This window comes from Cricetulus griseus, chromosome 3 (genome assembly GCF_003668045.3).
Source record: "Cricetulus griseus strain 17A/GY chromosome 3, alternate assembly CriGri-PICRH-1.0, whole genome shotgun sequence".
In the NCBI taxonomy this organism is placed as follows: Eukaryota; Metazoa; Chordata; class Mammalia; order Rodentia; family Cricetidae; genus Cricetulus; species Cricetulus griseus.
In genome coordinates this window covers 199,511,663-199,531,399 of record NC_048596.1, presented here as the reverse complement: position 1 = coordinate 199,531,399, position 19,737 = coordinate 199,511,663, and the positions used below count along the sequence as shown (strand labels likewise).

Here is a 19,737-nt window from a genome sequence, read left to right as displayed (position 1 = left end):
TTATATACAGAGGCAAGAGTCATAACTGGGAGACAAAGATGGGATGTGCATCCTTCCCAGGGCAGCTGAAGGTGGTGTCCCCACCCCAGCAGGAGAGTGCTCCCTCTGGCTGTCTATTCGGTGATCCAGGTTCTCCTACCACCACCCCCGACTCAGTCCTCCCCTGAAGCCCACAGAGATTGCCTCAGTGCTGAAGCCCATAGAGATGGCCTCAATGAAATTATCTGCCATGGAGCCAAGGATGGATGTCCTGCTGACCCTCATAGTATTCCTGGGTGTGTGTCCCCAGGAGAAAGCCCATTGGCTAGGCCAAGTGGCTGTGTCCAGACAGCACATCTGCTCCTGGCTCTGTCTCTCACTGATGCCCATACATGTCTGCCAGCCGGGCAAAGCGGGGGCCCCAGTCCCGGAGGTAGTCATAGTCCTGGTCCTCATCTCCCAGGCTGGACAGGATGGAGCTCAGTGTCCCTGCTACAGAGCCATCTCCCTCGTAGTCATAGATGAGAGCTGTGTCATAGGGAGGCACGCTGGGGTCACTGTCCGCAGTCTCCAAGCCCTGTGGAAAAGCCCCACAGACCTCAGGATCATTCAGAGACAAGCCAGGAGCCTTCTTGTGCCCAGCCACTGCCAAACCTAAGTCTGCCTTGGGCATATCACCAGAGGGGAAAATCTCCCAGTACATAATGGGCTAGCAAAAGAAAGAATGGAAAGAAGCTGTCTCCTTGTCACAGGTGCTCTTACATCCCTACCCCCAGCCTCTCAGGAACCATTCCATAAGGGTCTGCCCTCCTCCAGAGGCAGTATCCCACTGCCACCCTGCCATCTGGTAACAAGTACCTGCACTAGGCTTAGCACTCCCAAGGATACCCCTGATTTGCTGGGAGCTTTCTCTGGGCTATGTGGGCCAGCTGTTAATAGGACATTCCCTGCATGACCCAACCTAGCCATCTACCTGACATTCTGATCATCTTTGGGGCAGACAGTGCTCAAACTGATGCTTTGTCCAGATGACTACATTGCATGTGCTGCCCACGACTCGTCACAGTGAGCACAAGGAAAGAGGTGGGAAACATGCAAGGGTATGTCTGCCTCATAGAGGGGCAGGAAACAACTGTGAAGACCCATACCGCCTGGCCTTCTGTGGCCAGGGAGCTTCTTATGTTTCACTCCAACCCACAGTGTTTGAAAAGGACCTGGCCAACCTGCACACTCAGACTCCTGCTGGTGAGCTTACCCCCTGACATCCTGTAGCGTGAGGACTGGAAGCAGGGTCTGGACATGAGTGTGCTTGTGCCCAGGTATGCACACAAGCATACATGCACCCATTCTGTGACCGACCCCAGGGCACCTACATCACTGATGAAGTTAGCAATGTCAGATGGGCTGGTGGGAAGCGCTCGATGTGGCTGTGGCCCGTAGCTGAAGGGGGCATCCCTGCGCAGGGGTGGCCTGCCCAGAGAGCGGCTGGTGGCCCTTGGTTCCACTGGGTGGCGCAGCTGGCTTATGTCATAAGCATCCTGTGAGCCAAATAAACAGTTGAGAGCAGCGGAGATCATGCGGTTGCCAGGCCTTCTAGGAGGCTGGTGGGCATCCTAGGGACCCCTTCCCAGGGCTCAATGTGTCTAAGCCATCACTCCTGTCTCCTCACCTGGTCCTCCTCCCCACCGCCTTGCTCATCGTAGTTAAGGATGTTGTCCCGAAGGTCATCCTGTAGCCCATACAACAGACTCTTGTCCCGTGGCTGCCGCCGGAACCGTGTACGGAGTGCAGCAAGCAGGATAAGAACTGTGGAAGCACGGAGACTGGCTGAAGTGTGGGCACTTAAAGGACATAGTGTAGGGAAGGGATCCAAGACAAGAGGGCTGGACGGAGGACCCGTACTCACCGAGCAGGACCACGGTGCTAGCGAGCACAATGACCAGTGCGCCCAGGCTGACACCCATACCTCCTGCTCGCAGTGCAGCAGCCCCAGGCAGGCAAGTGCCATCAGTCCCACAGCGACACACAGTAACGTTCAATGTTTGCTCTCGCTGCTGGGGTGGCTCCCCAGAGTCCTGGAGCAGCAGGCTCAGGCGATGCAGGCCCTCGGAGACCTGGTGTCGGAGCCGCAGACGTGCATGGCTCACTGCAGAATGCACAACAGTCAGCAGAAGCTCCAGGATAATCCCACTCTCGCCCAGAGAGTACCAGAGTCACTGGGTGCCAATTTCCCCACTACCCACTGAGTACTGTGGAAAGTAACCTCTGCCCCTGCTCAAGGATGTAGTCATGGCTATACATTCTGTTGGCCTATCTCCTAGGTCCCAGGGTTGTGGGGGCAGCGCACCGTTAATCTGGCTGAGGCTCCAGTTCCGGCCAAGATCTGGGACCCTGGGGTTCAGCTGGAAGTGGAAGGGAGCCCCGTGCGGAGGCAGGTCCTCATCTGTGGCACCCAAGAGGAGGCCAGGGCCCTGGTCTGGTTCACTGCACAGGCTGCCAGATGGAGGAGAGGCCAGTGCAGGGGCATGGTCATTGACTTCTAAGATCTCAATGGACAGGGTACCTGTGGCTGTGCTGGGTGGCATGGCTGGAAGCAGGAAAAAGCTGATAAGCTCAGGGCCAACCCACAGCCTATCCCATCAGTCCATTTAGGAACGTGCTGGACTGTGGGACAGGGACTCCACCCAGGGCAGGGATTTCCCCTCACCATTGTCTAGGGCCAGGATGATGGCCCTGTACCAGCCATCCTTCAAAAAGGGTGAAGCAGGGCTCAGCACTCGCTGGGTCTGAATCCTGCCTGTGGCCCCGTCCACTTGCAGCCAGTCTTCTGGGTCATAGTCCTTGGAGTAGCTGTTGGTGGGGAGGGGAGAAGTGGGATGAGGCTCGCCCAACACACCCAGACATGGGGTCACATGTCATATGTACAGACTCATGTTATCACATACACACCCATATGTGTCTCACAGGAGCTGTAGTTACCCAGTATTCAGCCTTTAAGGCCTCCCAGACCCAAGTTAACTTTGTTTTCTTTTTTATTTCATTTTGTATTTTAAATATTTTTACATTTCTTTATTTGAATGTGTGTGCACATGCATGAGCACCATGACCGACAAGGGGTGAAAGGAATTGGTTCTCTCTTCTGACCAGGTGAGTTCCAGGAAATGAACTTCCATGGTCAGGCTTGGTGGCAAGCACCTTAATCCACTGAGCCATCTTGCCAGCCACCAACCCCCAAAGCTGGTTATCTGGCCCAACTGCAAAGGAGGTGGGCTGCTGTCTGGTGCCCCTCAGCAACTGGCAATCTGCATTCCACCTTGCTCAGAGCTGGCAACATGGAGATAGATGGGAACGCTATGCCAGGCTTGAGACAGATGGTGAATTTAAGGCATTAGTAGCTCTCCAGAGAAACAAGGGCCCATGGAAATGGACAGGTCGACAGTCAGAGACTGGCTAAGAACAGTCTTGGACTGCCCTGTGGGGTGTGGTCAATCCACATACATACATAGGTATCCTAGGGACTCAGTGCCCCATAGACCACCCTACCCCCAACCCCCGGAGATGTACACTGATAGCCTTTCTCTTTCACCCTCAGAATCCAGAGGTACACTCCATACGAATGGGACCACTGATCCCACTGCCTGACCCCCAAGACCTCAGGGCACCCCACCTGATTCTCTGCAGCTGTTGAGTATCAGGGTCTCTGGCAGAGAAGGTGGCCACAGAGGTGCCCGGGGGAGCTCCTTCGGCTATGCTTGTCCTCAGTGGGTTCTCTGGAAACACTGGAGCCTCATTGGTGTCCTGAACCCACACACTGACCCTGGTCTGGCCCCGCCGGGCCCGGGGGGCAGCTGCCTGCAGTGGGGCCTCATTCTGCACAGACACTCTGAGCTCATATTGCTCACAGCTTTCATAGTCCAGGGGCTGTGGGAGGATGGCAGAGACAGCTGAAATCCAAGTACTAAGATGTCTCACCTGGATAGTCTTTCCCTGGGGCCTATCCAGAGAGCCCATTTTTCTTTCTTCCCCCTTTAAACCTTGGCACAATAAAAATTATGTAAGGCTCAAATAGTAATAGGTAGCAAGATGAATTCCTGCCACTCCAAATGAATTTGTTGAGTGTAGTATGGCAGTTTTACATGTCACTCAATGACTACAGTTTTTGTATGTAGTTGGTTGGTGGCTGTGCCAGTTGGTGCTAAGCATTGGGGCCATCCTGGCTCACAGTGGCCCTCCACTATGCAGGATTTGAGAGTATCGTGCAAGAAATTCTCCCTCAAGAGTTCCAGCCTGCCTCAAAAAGTTTCTTGCAATAAGTCTTCAAATGCACCAACATCAAAATGCATCTAAGTCTACATATGTGATTGCCTATACTTGTATTATGCATGGCACCTGCTTCTCTGGTAGGACTAGGACTTGTGCTGGTGCAGTTTTACTTGAAAATGTGGATTGCACTAATAAGGAAGGAGAAGGCTGTAGTAATGGCATTCTGTGGGTGCCTCCTGCTGCCCAGTTCTGCTAAAGACCTGTAGTCAGCACCCAGGCCATCCAGTGCCCTTACTCCAGGAGGTCACCTAGCACAGTTCTACCAGTAAGGAACCCAGAGCAGCTCAAGCTGCAGGAAGATGCCTGTGGCAGATTCTAGCTAAGGGAATGCATGTGACAGGGACACGCCTCACCTTGACCACAGCCAGCACACCTTCATTTGTCTTGGGGTCTGTGTAGATCTTGAACTGCCCATCAGGATCACCTTCCAGGATGGTGAACCTGGCCACCCAGTTAGGGGAACCAGGCAAGTCTCTGTCCTCCACCTCGAGCCGTCCCACGTCCACTCCACTGACAGCCTCTGCAGCTTCCATGAAGAACTGTGGGATCCCGCCCCAGTTACTCACAAGATTGGCAGAGTGGGAGTGGGAATGGTCAGAACGCCTGGCCCTATGACCCAGGGTGCCTCTCTTGCTTCTGGCCTAACTATACTGCTCACCACAGCAGATATTTCACAGGTTTGTGTTTTCCTGAGCTACTGATCCCATCTGCTGTAGCTGTTCCTGGATACTGGACCAACTATCTTCCTCACACAGCAAGCGTCCAGGAGACTTACTCTAGGTTCAGGGCACTGAGGGTACTGTGTAGCTGCTGCTTTCTAAGGAACCTTACATGTAATCTGTGTTCCTGGGGACTCTGTATGTCAGGCTCCCTACTCATGCACTGCCCTTCCCAAGCCTTGAAACCACTCATTTTCATGGAGTCCCTGACTGGAACCTACAAAGGGAAGGCAACCCTAAGCTGGTGGGGGTGGGCAGAGGCAGCACCTCGTCCTTGGTGAACTCAGGGGCATTGTCATTGATGTCGTCTATGGAGATGATGGCAGAGGCTGTGGCAGTGAGACCATCTCCCGACATGTCTGCCACCTGCAGGGTCAGGTTATACACAGCAACCACCTGGGGACAATGTGACATAAACTCAGAAGATGAGCCACCTACAGGTTCACCCCTTACAGGGTCCGCCAGCTTCAGCCTGTGAGTGAACAAGAGGTCAGGAGGTCAGTTGTGGTACCGGAAATGTCAGATGTTAGGGGCAGCAGCAAACAGATTGCTGGCTGAGGGAGCCACATTAGTGGCAGCTGCACAGTCGAGCCTCAGAGGTGTCTTCAGGTGTAAGTGACTGGCTCAGAGGGTTAGAGCACAAGCAAAGGAGGACCAGGGTGAGAGTTAGAGTCACGGTGTAGGCCGAGAGGTGGGAAGGCCCTGCCCTGTGAGGAGCCCTGAGGCTTTAGAAGACCAGATGTGGAGAACTGGGCCCTCAGTTGTCCAGTAGGGCTGCCTCACCTCACGGTCCAGCCCCACTTGCACTGTGCGGATCTCTCCAGTATGCTCATCAATGCTGAAGAACTCTGGGCTGCCCTGCTCCAGGATGGAGAACCTGAGTGCTGCATTGTCTGTCTCTGGATCATCAGCATCTGTGGCCTCAGCCCTGGTTACAAAGGTGCCTGGAGAGGATGGGAAAATGTGCTCAACCCATGGGGGCAGGTGTGGTGGGGCACCCAGTTGGTGCGGAGTGCTCCCAGTGTACACAGCCTCCCTAGGTCTGACACTAAGCACAGAGTGGTAGCCTGCTTTTGCTACTGTCTGTGCCACTGGGACTGAGGGTATATAGCAATCTCAAGTCCAGGGCACTCTCACTGCCTTGCCTATACAAGGCTAAACATTGCAGGGCCATTTCAGCGGAGAACCAACGTGTCTTCTACCAGATGCCAGGTCAGCAAGTAGAGCTAATGTACCGGGTCAGAGTGGTAAAGCCACTGGGATCCTCTGACAGCCTTGAGCTCTGCTCTAAAGGATACACATACACCAGTACAGAGCAAAGCAGGGACCCAGCATCCTCCAAGGTGAAGCCTGTGGGGAAGCTGTGGCCATTGGGAAGGTGCTACTGGTTGAGGTCCCAGCACAAGGACCTGTCACCCACTTTCCCCTCAGAAGTGATTTGGTCTGGCTCTCCCTCCAGAACAGATGTAAGAAAGTTGAGGCAGTGGAGTGGGTCAGGGTGGGAAGACAAGCTTCTGGGCACCCTGTGTCTCAAGCTCGGCTTGCTCACCTGTGATATCATTTATTGGATGCACTGCAGTAAATACCAGTCACTGCCTCAGGCCTACCTTGCACAGACAGGAGCTACTGACTGGGTGATTTCTACATAGTACTGGCCCCTGGCCCCAGGATGAGCCAAGGACAATGCTTCCAGCAGGTTTTTTTTTTTTTTTTTTTTTTTTTTTTTTTTTTTTTTTGGTTTTTCTCTGTGTAGCTTTGGAGCCTATCCTGGCACTTGCTCTGGAGACAAGGTTGGCTTGAACTCACAGATATCCACCTGCCTCTGCCTCCCGAGTGCTGGGATTAAAGGCGTGCGCCACCAACACCCGGCCCAGCAGGCTTCTTGATCATGGGACTCTGATTACCAATCCCGTGCTCTGGGAGTGTTCTCTGGCAAGCAGGTAACTAAGTATAGGCATGAGGAGCCAGTTCTCCCATCAGAGAAGGGGCTGAGTGTGCTGGTGGAAGGGACCCTGAGCTGACTTGGAAGCAGAAATATCACTAGGAGCTAGAACCAGTGTGCCATGACTCATGTAGGTATGAATGAGTTCACATGTAGTGTTCACATGCACATGTCTGGATATGTCTATATTCAGATATAAGCACATTTCCCAGATGCATGAAACATCAGACTGTGACAGCAAGAATCATAACTTCAGAGTCTAGAGCAATGGCTAAGAACCCTAGCTATTCTTCCAGAGGACCCAGGTTTAATCTCTAGCACCCACCTGGCGATTTACAACCATCATAACTTCAGTCCCAAGAGATCTAATGCCTTCTTCTGGTCTCTATGCACCCTGCACACACATGGTGTACAGACAAAACACTCATACACATGCAGTAAGAAGAAGAAAGAAATGCAACACAAGTCTACCCAGAAGAGAAGAAGCATTTCACACAGGCACTGGGGAGAAGGGCCACAAAGGACAGTGAAAAGCTGCCTGGGAAGTGAGCAAACAGTTTTAGCTCATTCCTGTGACACTAACAAGTGTCACAAGGACCCTTTAAGGAGTTGAAGCTGGCAGGAGAAGCTTGAGGCATAATGAGAGACATGCAGTCTGGGCTGGAACTGTGAGAGAATATCTGTGCCCGGTGCCAGGCCTCTTCTGCTCTACAAAAAGGGCATGCCCACGGGTTTTCTGCCCTCCTGCCCTTCCCAGCAGGGTTGCTCTTGAAGACACCAGTCCCTCCCTGCCACAGGGGACAAGTCCCAGGGCGGGCAGGCCACTCTACTCCAGGGGACTGTAATGGCCAAGTACTGTGTGGGCCTGGTGGAGGGAGAAGGCACACAGGGAACAATGGCAAAATCAGAGGAGAGGCAGAAAGAAAGGAGCCTGGTAAAGATAAAGAAGGAAAGGCCACGGAACTAGAACACCTGACCCAACTGTTTTCTATCCTTACAAATTCATTATTACAGAAATCACAACTGGATAAGGTCAGTAGACACCACACTTGGGTGGTATGCACACGTATTTCCTGACTTTGGTAATTACAAAGAGCTGTCAGAACACACTGACATTGTAAGAATGTTCAGTATCCAGTCCACAACCAAACAGCTGAGTGAGAAGACAAAAAAAAAAAAAATGTTAAACTGATAACCAAGTCCCTGCAATGGGCACCCAGGAATTGTTTTAGGCTTTTCTGTAATCAAATAAGAATAAAGATTATAAGTAAATGGACACTGTTACTTTAAATCTTGCAGAATGAGTAAAAGGGATGGCAGAGAACTAACACGAGTGGCAAAGAGGGGTAGGGCTGGGCTGCTCCTGTGCTCTGGGATCCTGAAGCCCTTGCCTAGTCCCAGTTTGAACACATTGGGAACAGGCAGTGGGGGGCGAAGTAGTGGGTACAGTGCTCTGCCTGGCCCTGCTGACCAGACTGTCTGAGGAAGGACTGGGGTATGATTTTTGACGGGGTATTTGAGGCAAGGGCAGAGTCTCATGTCGTCAAGCCTGGCCTCAGATTGGTTAGGTAACTGGAAATGACCTTAAACTCAGGCTCCATTTCTCAAGTGCTGGGCTCATATGAGACCAAACTGCACCTGAAACAGCAGCCAGAGGAAGTGCTACTCCAGGTTGTGGAGTTTCCTCTGGAGGATAAAAAGCACACTTGGGCAAGCTTGGGCTCCGAGGAGTCACTAAATAGGGCTGCACAGCTCACTGAAACACTCAGCTTCATGTTACGCAAAGTTCTCCACCGTGAAAGGAGGGTGGAACACGGCCACCCAGAAGCCTTTCTGTGCAGGTCAGTTTTTCTTTTGGTGGTGGTGGGGTTCCAAGACAGGATTTGAAGGTCAAATTCATATTGCCATGGGAAGTATAAAGGAGACTACTTCCTTACACTCACTCAGCCTTTTGGATGACCTTTGAATTGCCAATTCTGCAGGGCTAGGGATGAACCCGACATGCCAGCCAAGCGCACCCCAAGGAACAGGGGGGCAAGGGAGTGGCTGCATCTCAAGTCCTTAAACCCTTGGTTGTGGGGAATTTTGGACTTGGACCTTCTGAAGTTCCACCCCCTGGCTAGGGTCTGGGCTCCCACCTCACCTGGGATGGCACCCTCCAGGATGTGGCCTCGGAAAACATCCTGTAGGAAGACTGGCCGGTTGTCGTTTTGATCCACCACAACGATCTCCAGGTCTGTGGGCTCCTCTAGGGTAGAGCCACCCAAGTCCAGGGCAAAGGCCCTAAGCTGTCCAAACAGAGGGCAAGGGCGGGCTCATGACTCCTAAAGCCATGCAAAAGGAACAGCATGTGCCCATTGGCACTCACTCTGCAGACCAGGCTGATCTTGAACTCACAGAGATCCACCTGCCCCTGCCTTCTAAGTGCTGGGATTAAAGGCATGCACGATCACCACCCAGCACGAGGTTACAATATTTTAAGCTGTTTCTTTTTGGAGAATGGCACCACATAATTTCCAAACGCTTAGGACGCAGAGACAGAATCTCTCAAGGATGTCAAAGAAATCTTGGAGCCAGGTGTGGTGGTGCACAACTTTAATCCCAGCACTTGAGAGGCAAAGGCAGAAGGCTCTCTGTGAATTTGAGGCCAGCATGGTCTACAGAGCAAGTTCTAGATAGCCAAGGATACACAAAGAGAAACTCTGTCTCAGGGAAAAAAGAAAAAAGAAATCTTGGTTTCTGGAAAAGTGGAGGCAGAGAGCTACCCTGCCTCCAGCCAGATAGGATGCAGTTCACAGCGTCCTGGCTACAGTACATGGGTTCCTAGTGGTTTTACTTGGTTTTATTTTGTAACAGGTTTCTGCTGTGTAGCCCAGGCTGGCCTCAAACTCATGACCTTCCCTCCTAAGCATCATAGGCCTGTGATATTATGCAAAGCTCTATTTATTTATTATTTATGTATTTAGTCATGTTGGGGATGGGATCCAGGGCCTTTACATGTTAGGCAAGCACACTACATCTCAGCCTGGCAGATGGCTATTTGCAGAGAACCCAAAGGAGGCCCTAGGCTCATCTCTTGGCCTTGTGCACACCTCAGTGTGACTCTTAGCTCCCTTCTGAATCCCAATACTGTAATGGTAGTGAGGGCCCTTGTTGGCCAATCATACCTCAGAGACCATTCCCTGCTGCAATAATAACACTGTCTGGGAATTTTCACCAACAGAACCTGGATCCAGGAAGAACTGGCTATCATGTCAACTCAGCAGTTGCTAAGATGCTCTATCCTCCAAATGAGGCCTACTTCATGGCCTCAAAATGCCCCTATGTTAAGTGGGAACATGATCCCAAACACTGAATCCTCAGATGTGGGTCCTGTGGGGACCAGATCTTGTTTCAGAAGCATCTGACCTACAGCCTGTCAGGTGTGGAGCAGAGGCCTGAGCAAGAGGAAGGACCAGGCCCTACCCTGAATCGGTCCGTCTTCTCACGGTCCAGTGTGGCATTGAGGTACACCCTCCCAGTGAACTTGTCAATGGAGAAGACATTTCGGGGCTCCTCATCCACACCGGGCCCCTGGATGCTGTAGATGACACTGCCAAGCTGTTGCTTATCAGACTTGATCTGTGGAGCAGGAATGGGGCTTAGTGAGGGCCAGAGGGTTCCCCAACATCTTCATGCTCTTCCCCAGCTAGGTGCACAAAGGTCCAAGGCTCTGAAGCCCAACACATTTTCCTCCTAAACTGAAGCTCTGCTCCAGGGTTCCTTGGGACCCGGTAGCCAGTCACATTCTGAGTATGTAGAAGGTTGACTGTCCATGTCACAGGTCTACTTGTACTGGTGAATAAACAAAGCGTATGTCTTCCAGGGACATATAGCCTGGAGCATATCCACTGGACTAGCTCAGGGTTCATGTGGCCCAGGGCTATGGGAGCTGTGCTTTTGTTCCAGAAACTCAGAGTGACAAAGTGGGAGAGTCCTCCCTAGGCTGTATGCCTAGCTCCTGTCAGCAGATGGGGCTCCTCCAGATCCAAAAGGATTTTTAAGAAATGAGGGAATCTATAGAGGTACCCCATTCCCTCCTCCCAGCCTTCTCTTACCTGTACCAGCGGGTAGGGGAGGCGTTTGTGGTTCTCAGAAACACTGATGGGTGGAATGACCCAGGCTCTCCGCACACGGCCCGGGGCTGGTGCCTGGCGCCAGAGGTACAGGGTGCTGGGCTCTGGCTCAGGGACTGCCCAAGAAAAGCCAAGACTCTGAAACACAGATGGGACACAGCTATATAGGACACAGGAGCACCAGGATGACATCATTTTTAGGGCTGTGGTTGGGCCTTACACCACCAGATGGGGTCACCACAAAGAATACAGGCTATGTGGGCCTTGGCAGCCACATCCTGGGGTGTTTAACTCTCTGAGTTCCCATACAGGTGTTCTATACCTGTTTCCTCTTCTTGACTAGAGCCCAGAAGATAGGCTCTGTCCACAGGGTCATCAGACCCACAGAAGTAGAGTTTATTGGCTGGTTGGAGGTAATGTCGGGGTCTGCACTTTTCCTGAGGTCCCTGAGAGGTCAGGTGCCAACATCCCAGGAAGTACCCAGGGGTGACTCTTGCTTCTTAGGAGGGCTGGGGGGATGAACATCAGCTGGTGGGTCCGGGGACTCAGTCAGAAGTAGGGCCACTGACTTAGGGTGGGAGATGACATGTGTCCTTCCTCAGCCTCTGCTTAAATGTCACAAGTTAACAGTAACAGTGTCTGCTTTTATTAGAGGAGGCCAAGTGTGGGGAGGGGCTCCTAAGCATCTGTGTGCAACCTTCCTCCAAGTAGCTCATCTGAGCCACCCAGGGCAGCCAGACCCAGTGTCTGAAACCTCCCTCTGCCACCAGGCCTGGGGCTTGACACTTCCAGAAACCAGATCAGGGAACTCGAGAGTAGATGGCTCCTCTGTTATGGTCTACAGTGGGAACAGAGAGGGCCCTCCCTGCTCAGGGCCCCTCATCTAACTTCTCAATATTGCTTTTCAGAAGCAATATTGAGATTGAACAAACTACCAATCCCCAGTGCCGAGGGCAACAAGGAGCTTATTTAAGCTGTGTTGTGCAGTGGAATCCTAATGTCTGTGGGCCTCGTTTGCTGGCCAGACCAGTCTGTGACAAGGATGAGGGTATGGTGCAGGGCCAGGGAAGACTTGCCCTACAGATGCCAGGAACTGGGCTGGGCCACAGCCAGAGCTGCTCCAGGGCACAGGGTGCGACAGGGCTTGCTGTGTGGCTCAACCGAGAGAGGGCGGCTGGGAAAGAGGGAGGCCTTGTGATTTTCATAACTGGATCAAAGTCCTGGAAACCCAAGGCTCTTGGGATATACTGTTCCTCTTCACCACACCCAGGTGGCGACCCCTAGAAGCACTGAGCCAATGGCTCAGTGCATAAAGACACTCGCTCCCAAGTTGGACAACCCCAGTTTGATCTCTGGAAGTCACATGGTAAAAAGAGAATGGACTTCCACAAGTTTTACTCTAGCCTTCACATGTTATGTGTATGCTCCCACCACAATAAGTAAATGTAATTTAAAAGAAAAAAGCAGTGTCTGGAGCTGTGTGGCTGCAGACAGGAGGTGAAGTAAAGTTACCACGCACAGAGGGAGCATCACTGAGCCCCATTGCCTGGTTATGACCACAGAGTTCCCCTCCCACCCAGGGGGAAACTACAGACTGGGCAAGAGACTCATCTATCAAATACATGACAGAATGCACAGCAGCTCCCTAACCCAGTTCTCACTGGCCGTTTCCATCCCTGGTTTCTGGATGGATCTCACCCCGAGTGCCCTGTCCTCCAATTGTTTCTTGTTATACTCCTTAATTTGGAGGGACGTTGAAAACCAGTCATGTGAGGACTTTGGGGACACCCTTGTGAATACTGGCTCCACTGGTATTTCTGAAAGACCCCTCACCCCAAAGCACAGCCCAGTAGAGGCTGCCATGTTAGGTGTGGATGTTGGCCTCATGTTGACCTCACCTTCTACAACACGGGATGGCTAGGAACAAAGCGTAGAGCAACCTCATGCTTTCAGGGTGCAGCAAGGTTTTAGGCCAATGCTGGGTGGGCCATAGCCTGGCAGGAATTGTGGAAGTGATGGGTGCTGGGGGCTCTGGCACATGGGGACTGCAGGGTTTAGAAACACTCTTAGTATTTATACCTGTCCATGGCTGTACTCCCCCCAGGTCCACAGGAGGTCCAGGGCCAGCAGGGCTCAATCCTTCAGATTCCTTGCTAGCCGGCCTTCTTGAGCCAGGGCCGGGGTTGGGAGATTCCATTCTCCACCTCAGGGTGGTTCACATGCCTTCTCTTTACATTTATTTTGGGAGCAGAGGGACACATGCCATGGTACATGTGTAGAGGTCAGAGGACAACTTACAGGAGTCAGTTCTCTCCTTCCACTATGTAGGTTCTGGGAACACTGGGATCTTAGATGGCAAATCCTTAATCTGCTGAGCTGTCTTGCTGCCTGTTACATGCCTTCTCTTGGGTGACTTCCCTCCTGACACTGTCATGTTCTGAATCTGTCCTTTCCACAGGTGCGGTCTCAGAGGACATGATGCAAAAGTAGAGCTGTGTTTTCAATTCTGTCTCATTCTAGTTAATGTAAGTAACTTCTTAGGGCCAGCAGCTGCCTTTGCTATATTCAGTACCAGATGCCAGCCATTAGAGCTATGCCCAGCCTTAGCAAGAGTGAGACCCAAGGGGTCCCTGTATGAGAACTCACAGTCAGCAGGGGTTGCTGTGTGGAAGGGGCTCAGACTCCCAACTGCCCTCAGCTCAATCTTCTCTATTTTGTTATTTGGTTTTGTCCTATATAGCCCAGGCTGGCCTCAGACTCACTATGTAGCTAAAGATGACCCTGCACTCCGGCCTCCATTTCCAAAGTGTGTGTGCCTGAGTACATGTGTACGGTCTACATACAGGTGCCACAAAGTCCTCCCTCTTTGGGGTCACCCCATTCCTCTCTGGGACAGATCCTGGGGCTGCCCATGTGGAAATGGGGTGCTGAATGGTCCTCAGGATAGAGCAGGGCTGTCAGTATGGAGGGCAGGGCCACCACACACAGATGCTCCAAACACAGCATTGACCATGCTGGCCCCACCTTCAGCATGACTCCCACATAGTCAGAGCTCTGTCCTTTCCTGCCTCTCCTTCCCTCCCTCGGAACGACAGGTGGGCTGGTATCAGGTGCTCCAAGGCTACCTAACTCATAGCTTTCAGTCTTACACCCACATATAGGGAAACTCCCACTTGCAAGGACCTTGAGCAAGGGAGCTGAGAGGCCCTGGTAGGGAACAGAAAGCAGGCAGCCAGTTTCTCTCTGTAAGAAGGTCACACAGAGGCTGGAAAGATGGCTCAATGTTTAAAAGCACTTACTGCTTTTATAGAGGACCCAGGGTTCGATTCCTAGAACTCACACAGTGGCTAACAGCCTTCTGCAATTCCAGGCCCAGTGTTGGGAGGGGATCTGACATGTTCTTCTGGTCTCCTCAGGCACTGCATGCTTGTGGTACACACACATTCAGCAGGCAAATCACATAAAAATAAAGTTAAAAATTATAAAAATAAGGTTGTGTGAACAGCACTTACACACAGGGAATCCTGGTGTGAACAGCACTTACACACAGGGAATCCTGCCGGCAGGGCTGGGCCATACTGCAGCACCTCCTCCCTCAGAGTCCATCAGCTCCCATGGCTGCCTGAGTGCTCACTCTGTGCAATCCCGTCCACTACCCCCACCCCAACTTCTGAGTTTAGTCTCCCCTTCAGATATATCCATGGTTAGCGGGGATGAAAAACAGTGGCTGGCTGGGGGTGGAGGTGCTTCTGAGGGCAGCAGGGAGGGAGCAGCCAGCTCGCCAGGAGGCTACTTGGGATTTCAGCCTCTCTGAGTCTCTTCCTGCAGCACACATGGATGTCCAAGGCTCTGAAAAGTGGTGGCCCTGTGGGCACCTCATGTAGCCTTCTTTGAGCTTACTTACTCTTCCTTTTTTTTTTTAATATACAGTATTCTGCCTGCATGCAGAAGAGGGAACCAGATCTCATTATAGATGGTTGTAAGTCACCATGTAGGTGCTGGGAATTGAACTCAGGACCCCTGGAAGAGCAGCCAGTGCTCTTAACCTCTGAGCCATCTTTCCAGTCCCCCATAGCCTGCTTTGGGATCACAGGCTTTGGCTCAGTTTCTGCTCTCCTGTCCTGTTTGCCAGCTATGCTGGGAGCACTTGCTTACCTGCTACCAGTAGGGCCCCAGCTACCTACTCCACAGCCCCTCATGGCAGCTGAGGCCACCTGCATAAAGTCCTGTCATCCACTTGGTCCTAGAGTCCAGAGAGCAGAGGGATCTGTTCAAGATGGGAGGATGAGTCTGGAGGGGCCAGAGTCCTGCCTGGGCAGCTCTGCCCTCACAGATGGCGTCTTGGCCTTAGAACCTGACAAGGCCAGCACACATGGCCACTTCTAGGTCAGAGCGGTGTTCCTACCAGGCACACACCTGCCTGCTTGGCATGGGGAACCTGGGGCTACAGCCTTTATGAACACAGGGGCTTTTTGCCAGAGCTTGATGGCAGACCCTGAGATGTGCCTGTGAGCTGCCTTGGGGGAAGTCTGGCTCCATATTTCTCCTCTGAGGATGGCATGTGGGCTGGGTTGGGTGGGTGGGAGAGTGGAAGCACCTTAATCCATAGCTCCAAGACAGGGTCAGAGAGGCTGAGTCATTTGCCCAAAGTCACACAGGCAGAGTTGGCACCATAGGGCATGTCAGGCAAATGCCATCTGTAGTGCCTGCCCTGCCTTGGGCAGGGATGTTGAGAATGGGAGTTCCCAGGCTCTTTGAAGCCCCTGTGGCCTGGGAAAGACTTCCTCCCTCTTAGTCCTGCTTCCTCCACCAGCTGCTCTAGCCAGCACCCATGGGCTTGGCACTGACGGGTGTAGTCCAAGCAGAGCCTGGGAACCTTGGGTCCCTGGCCTGTTCACAGCCCAAGTTGATGAGGTCACAGAACCACAATGCCTTGGCAGGGCCCTGTGCCCAGATCAGAGGCTGCAATGGTATGAGTGGGCGACCAATGGGCAGGCCACAGCCAACTTCCGGCTCTTGGGAGGTATTTGTGTAGTCCATCCATTCTGTGTCCTCTCACCCTGTCACTTTCCCAAAGATGTGGCAGGATGGAGGCAAGGCTGGGGGCTGCCTTGGGAAGCTAGGACAAAGCCACGTGGCCCCAGCTGGCTCACAGGCTACCTACTTCCAGGACAGAGGACAAAAACAGAGGTACCTGGAAAATGACTTTGTGGACAGGTGCTCCTACACTCTGGTCTACTCCTCTGTCCCCCTCCCACCCCACCCCCACAAACCAAGCTAGACAGAAGCTAGATAGGAAATAGACTCCTTTCCCACAGCAGATATCCAATCCCACCTCACCCCAGCCCTGCTCTTGACCAAGAACCAACCCAGACGACAGTCTGGAAACTCCTTGAGCCATCTGGGGCCACAATTCCAAACCTACACTCCTAGGTCAACTACCCTCTGGGGTCTTTCCTAACCTCTAACCCCAAGGAGCTGCAGGGTGGCAAGGGTCTTGCCGTACATGGAACATGTGATTTGGCCAGACAAGAGGCTTACCAACATACCAATGGAAACAGCATCAGCCATTGCCAGTGTCCAGCCCTCCTGCACTCTCCTGCACTGATCCTGGGCAGAGAGGTTCTGATGACAGAGACGGGAAAAAGTCCCAAGTGCCCTAGCCATGACAACAAGGTGTCTGTTCCATCTTGGCAGAGCTAATGGCCTGGGATGGGGGTGGGGGCACAGGAAACCCCTACACTGGCTCTCCACAGGCTTCTCAGGCCTGTACACCTCCCACAGGCTGGAATCCATGACCACTTCATTCCTGGACAACCAGCATGCCAGGAATGAGCCCAGCTGTTGGCCTGGCCTAGGGTGGCCCCCACATTCCCGCTGTGGGACCACCCTGTCCAGCTGCTGCAGCCATCAGAGAGTGAGGAGGGGGCAGACAGGCAGCTGTTCCCTCCCATCAGGCTGGCCCTGTCTGTCTGACAGCGCAGACTAGGTACAGTACTCAGAACCACGAGCAGCCTCCCTCTAGCCTAAGTCACTGCAGACTGCGGCTGGATCCACTGGAGATGAGGCCCTTTTCCCAGCACCAGTGAACAGTTCCCAGAAGTGCTGCGGAAGCTCATCTTTCCTTCAAAGGCCATGTGGCTTCCTTGGTTCCTAGACAAAGGAGGGTAGGCCCCCTTAATGGATGGAGGCCTCTGGACCATCCATGTTCCTTCTCAATCTACCTCAAGACTAGCAGCTAGAGAGACTGAACCCCCAAGTGCAGGGCTGTGGGGGTCAACTTTATGAGAAGGAGTAGTGTGTATGTGAGATACTGGGATTGGACCCCAGGTTTCAAATATGCTAGGTAAATATTCTACCAGTGGTTACATCCCAGGATGCTTTTATTTTCCTTTTGAGGCAAGGAATCAATGCATGGCTGAGGCTGGCTGTGAACTTGTGGATCTTCCTGCTTCAGCTTCCTGAGCAGCCAGAATTACAGGCCAGTTCTCAATGCAGTCCAACCCCCCTGGTGCTGCCCTGGAGTTTGGGAAGCTCAGGTTTTGGGGGGAGCCTGGGTGGGGAGGCAATGCATGGAGCAAGGTGTGAATCCATGTAGAACCCCCTACCCACCCCCAACCTGAAGAGCCCAAGACAGAGCTACTGGGCCAAGGTGACCAAGGAAAACCCCAGTAAGGGGGAAGCAGGAATGACCAGACAGCAGCCCCTGGATCCATGCATGTGGATAAGAGTGGACAAAAGTGTGAAAGCTGAGCAGTGTAGGGGAGATGGGCACATCTGTGGGAGGGCGCAGGAGAAGTTCCCCTTGCACTAGAGGTAATTTGAGTGCTGAAGCAAGTTCAGGAGGCCAGGCCTCAGGGGCTGGTCCCTGCCCCCACCTGACTCCTGGGGACTCCACATGCCTGGGGCAGGGTTGCTCTGCATCTGCCCTTGTACAACAGAGAGAGGGGGCTTGGGAGGGAGGGGAAGAAGAAAGCTACCCAACACTACGCATCCTGCAGTGGTGTGTAAGAAACTCGGGCTTTCAGGGCAGTCTTAGCCAGTTCCCAGCCTTGGGGTGCTGGTAAAGAATGTTGTTGCTGTAGCCAGTAGGGAGCCTCTGATGGGTCAGGGTGTTATGCATAAGACTGGGCTTCTAGGTAGGGTCTAGGGGGGTAGCCTAGCAGTTGTGCCCAAGTGAGGGAATGAGGGCCCCCAAGGCCAGCTGCTAGAGGGTCTTTCTGGCCAGGCGCCCATCAGCTGCCAGGGACTGAAACCTGAGCAGAACCACAAGGCTTGTGGGAATTTGAGGGGACCAAGAAAGCCCTGAAGAGGGTTCCTGGAGGGGATGGACGCCCCCCCAACCACCACCAGGACACACACATGCAGTTCTGGCTGACTACTCGAGCCACAGCAATTCTTTGTGCTAGCCACCTGTTGCCTCTGAGTTGCAGAGGCTGTTCACAACCACATTGTCATCTCTGTGGCAGTGGACCCTGGCAGGGGACCACAGAATCCACATACCCCTGTCCTAGCCTAGCCAGGGACCATTGAACAACTTGTCTGGGGAGTGCCAGCAGCAGGAGATATTGGGGACCTGGTTTTTTTCCACCGTTCCCTGTGCCATGTTAGGAAGACGGTATTGGGATGGGAAGATCTGGGGACCACAGGCCACTACATCTCCAGGGGGACACAGAAACACAGCAGCTGTCCTGGTTAGGCCACAGCTAGTGTAAACTGAGTGTGTGTTGGGCTACTCTGGCCTACAGTTACTTTCTTCAGAACTCTAGGTCCTGGAGGGCAGAGCTGGGGCAGTGACTCAGACACCACCAAGACCAACCAGGGACAGAGACCCCTCATGTCACAGTTGGGAGTTTCATAGATACTGTGGGCTTCCTGCCCCATCTCCCTGCCCCATGCTCTGGAAAACAAGGATCTCACAAAATTGACTACCGCAGGCTCTGAGGGGGGTGCTTTAGGGGGCCATGGGAGACTCTGGGAGGCTCCGGGGGCATCTGGGAGGCACTCGTGGTACACTTCCAAACTAAAGGGACAACTAAATGTTCTCTGTGCCCCAGCAATGCTCCCCAGTCTGAAACCATTTTGCTTACAGGAGAGGGGGGTCACTCTCTCTCTGGAAGCCCCTAAGCACAGGACACCCCTTTCCACAATGCACCAGAGAGCATGACCCACCCAGGGACACTGCAGGTCGCAGTTCTCAGTTCCCCCAGAGACATTCCAGGCCAGTGGGCCCAGGGAAAGCTATCCTAAAGCTAGAGGCAGGGATGCCACAGGGCTCAGAAGCTTACCTGGGCGAGCAGCCCGAGGGCGAAGAGCAGAACAGAACCCATTGGGACAGCGGTCGAAGAGCTGAGGGCAAGTGACGACTGGGCGACCAGTGGGACTGCGCCTCTACCCCCACACTGAGAGCCACTAGGCTGAGTGACAGCACAAGTGCTCAGAGGCAGCGGTCTGAGGAACTGCACGTGTGCGGTGGGGCGGGGCCAGGGCGGGGTCAGGGCAGGGCTAGGGCTGAGGGACAGCATGTGTGCCCGGGTGGGGGGTGGGATGAGTTGTGGGCGTGGCTAGAGATGAATGACAGAACTTGTAGGTGGGCCTGGATAGCAGCTAGAGAATGAAACGAAGGTGCCAGGGCAGAGTCAGAGCAAAGTGACGGCAT

General features: G+C 53.2%; 1 protein-coding gene across 1 annotated transcript; it reads right to left on the bottom strand.

Annotated features, from left to right (window-relative positions):
* Positions 1-355: 355 nt before the first annotated feature.
* Positions 356-19,408, bottom strand: Cdh15 (cadherin 15). Its single transcript, XM_027410637.2, has 14 exons — positions 19,367-19,408; positions 11,061-11,216; positions 10,429-10,584; positions 9,107-9,251; positions 5,805-5,965; positions 5,289-5,417; positions 4,656-4,841; positions 3,647-3,900; positions 2,687-2,829; positions 2,327-2,566; positions 1,886-2,125; positions 1,649-1,785; positions 1,353-1,517; positions 356-556 (listed from the first exon to the last, which is right to left on the bottom strand). The coding sequence occupies exons 1-14, from the start codon at positions 19,406-19,408 to the stop codon at positions 356-358; spliced, it is 2,355 nt and encodes a 784-aa protein (XP_027266438.1).
* Between the last annotated feature and the right edge of the window lie 329 nt (positions 19,409-19,737).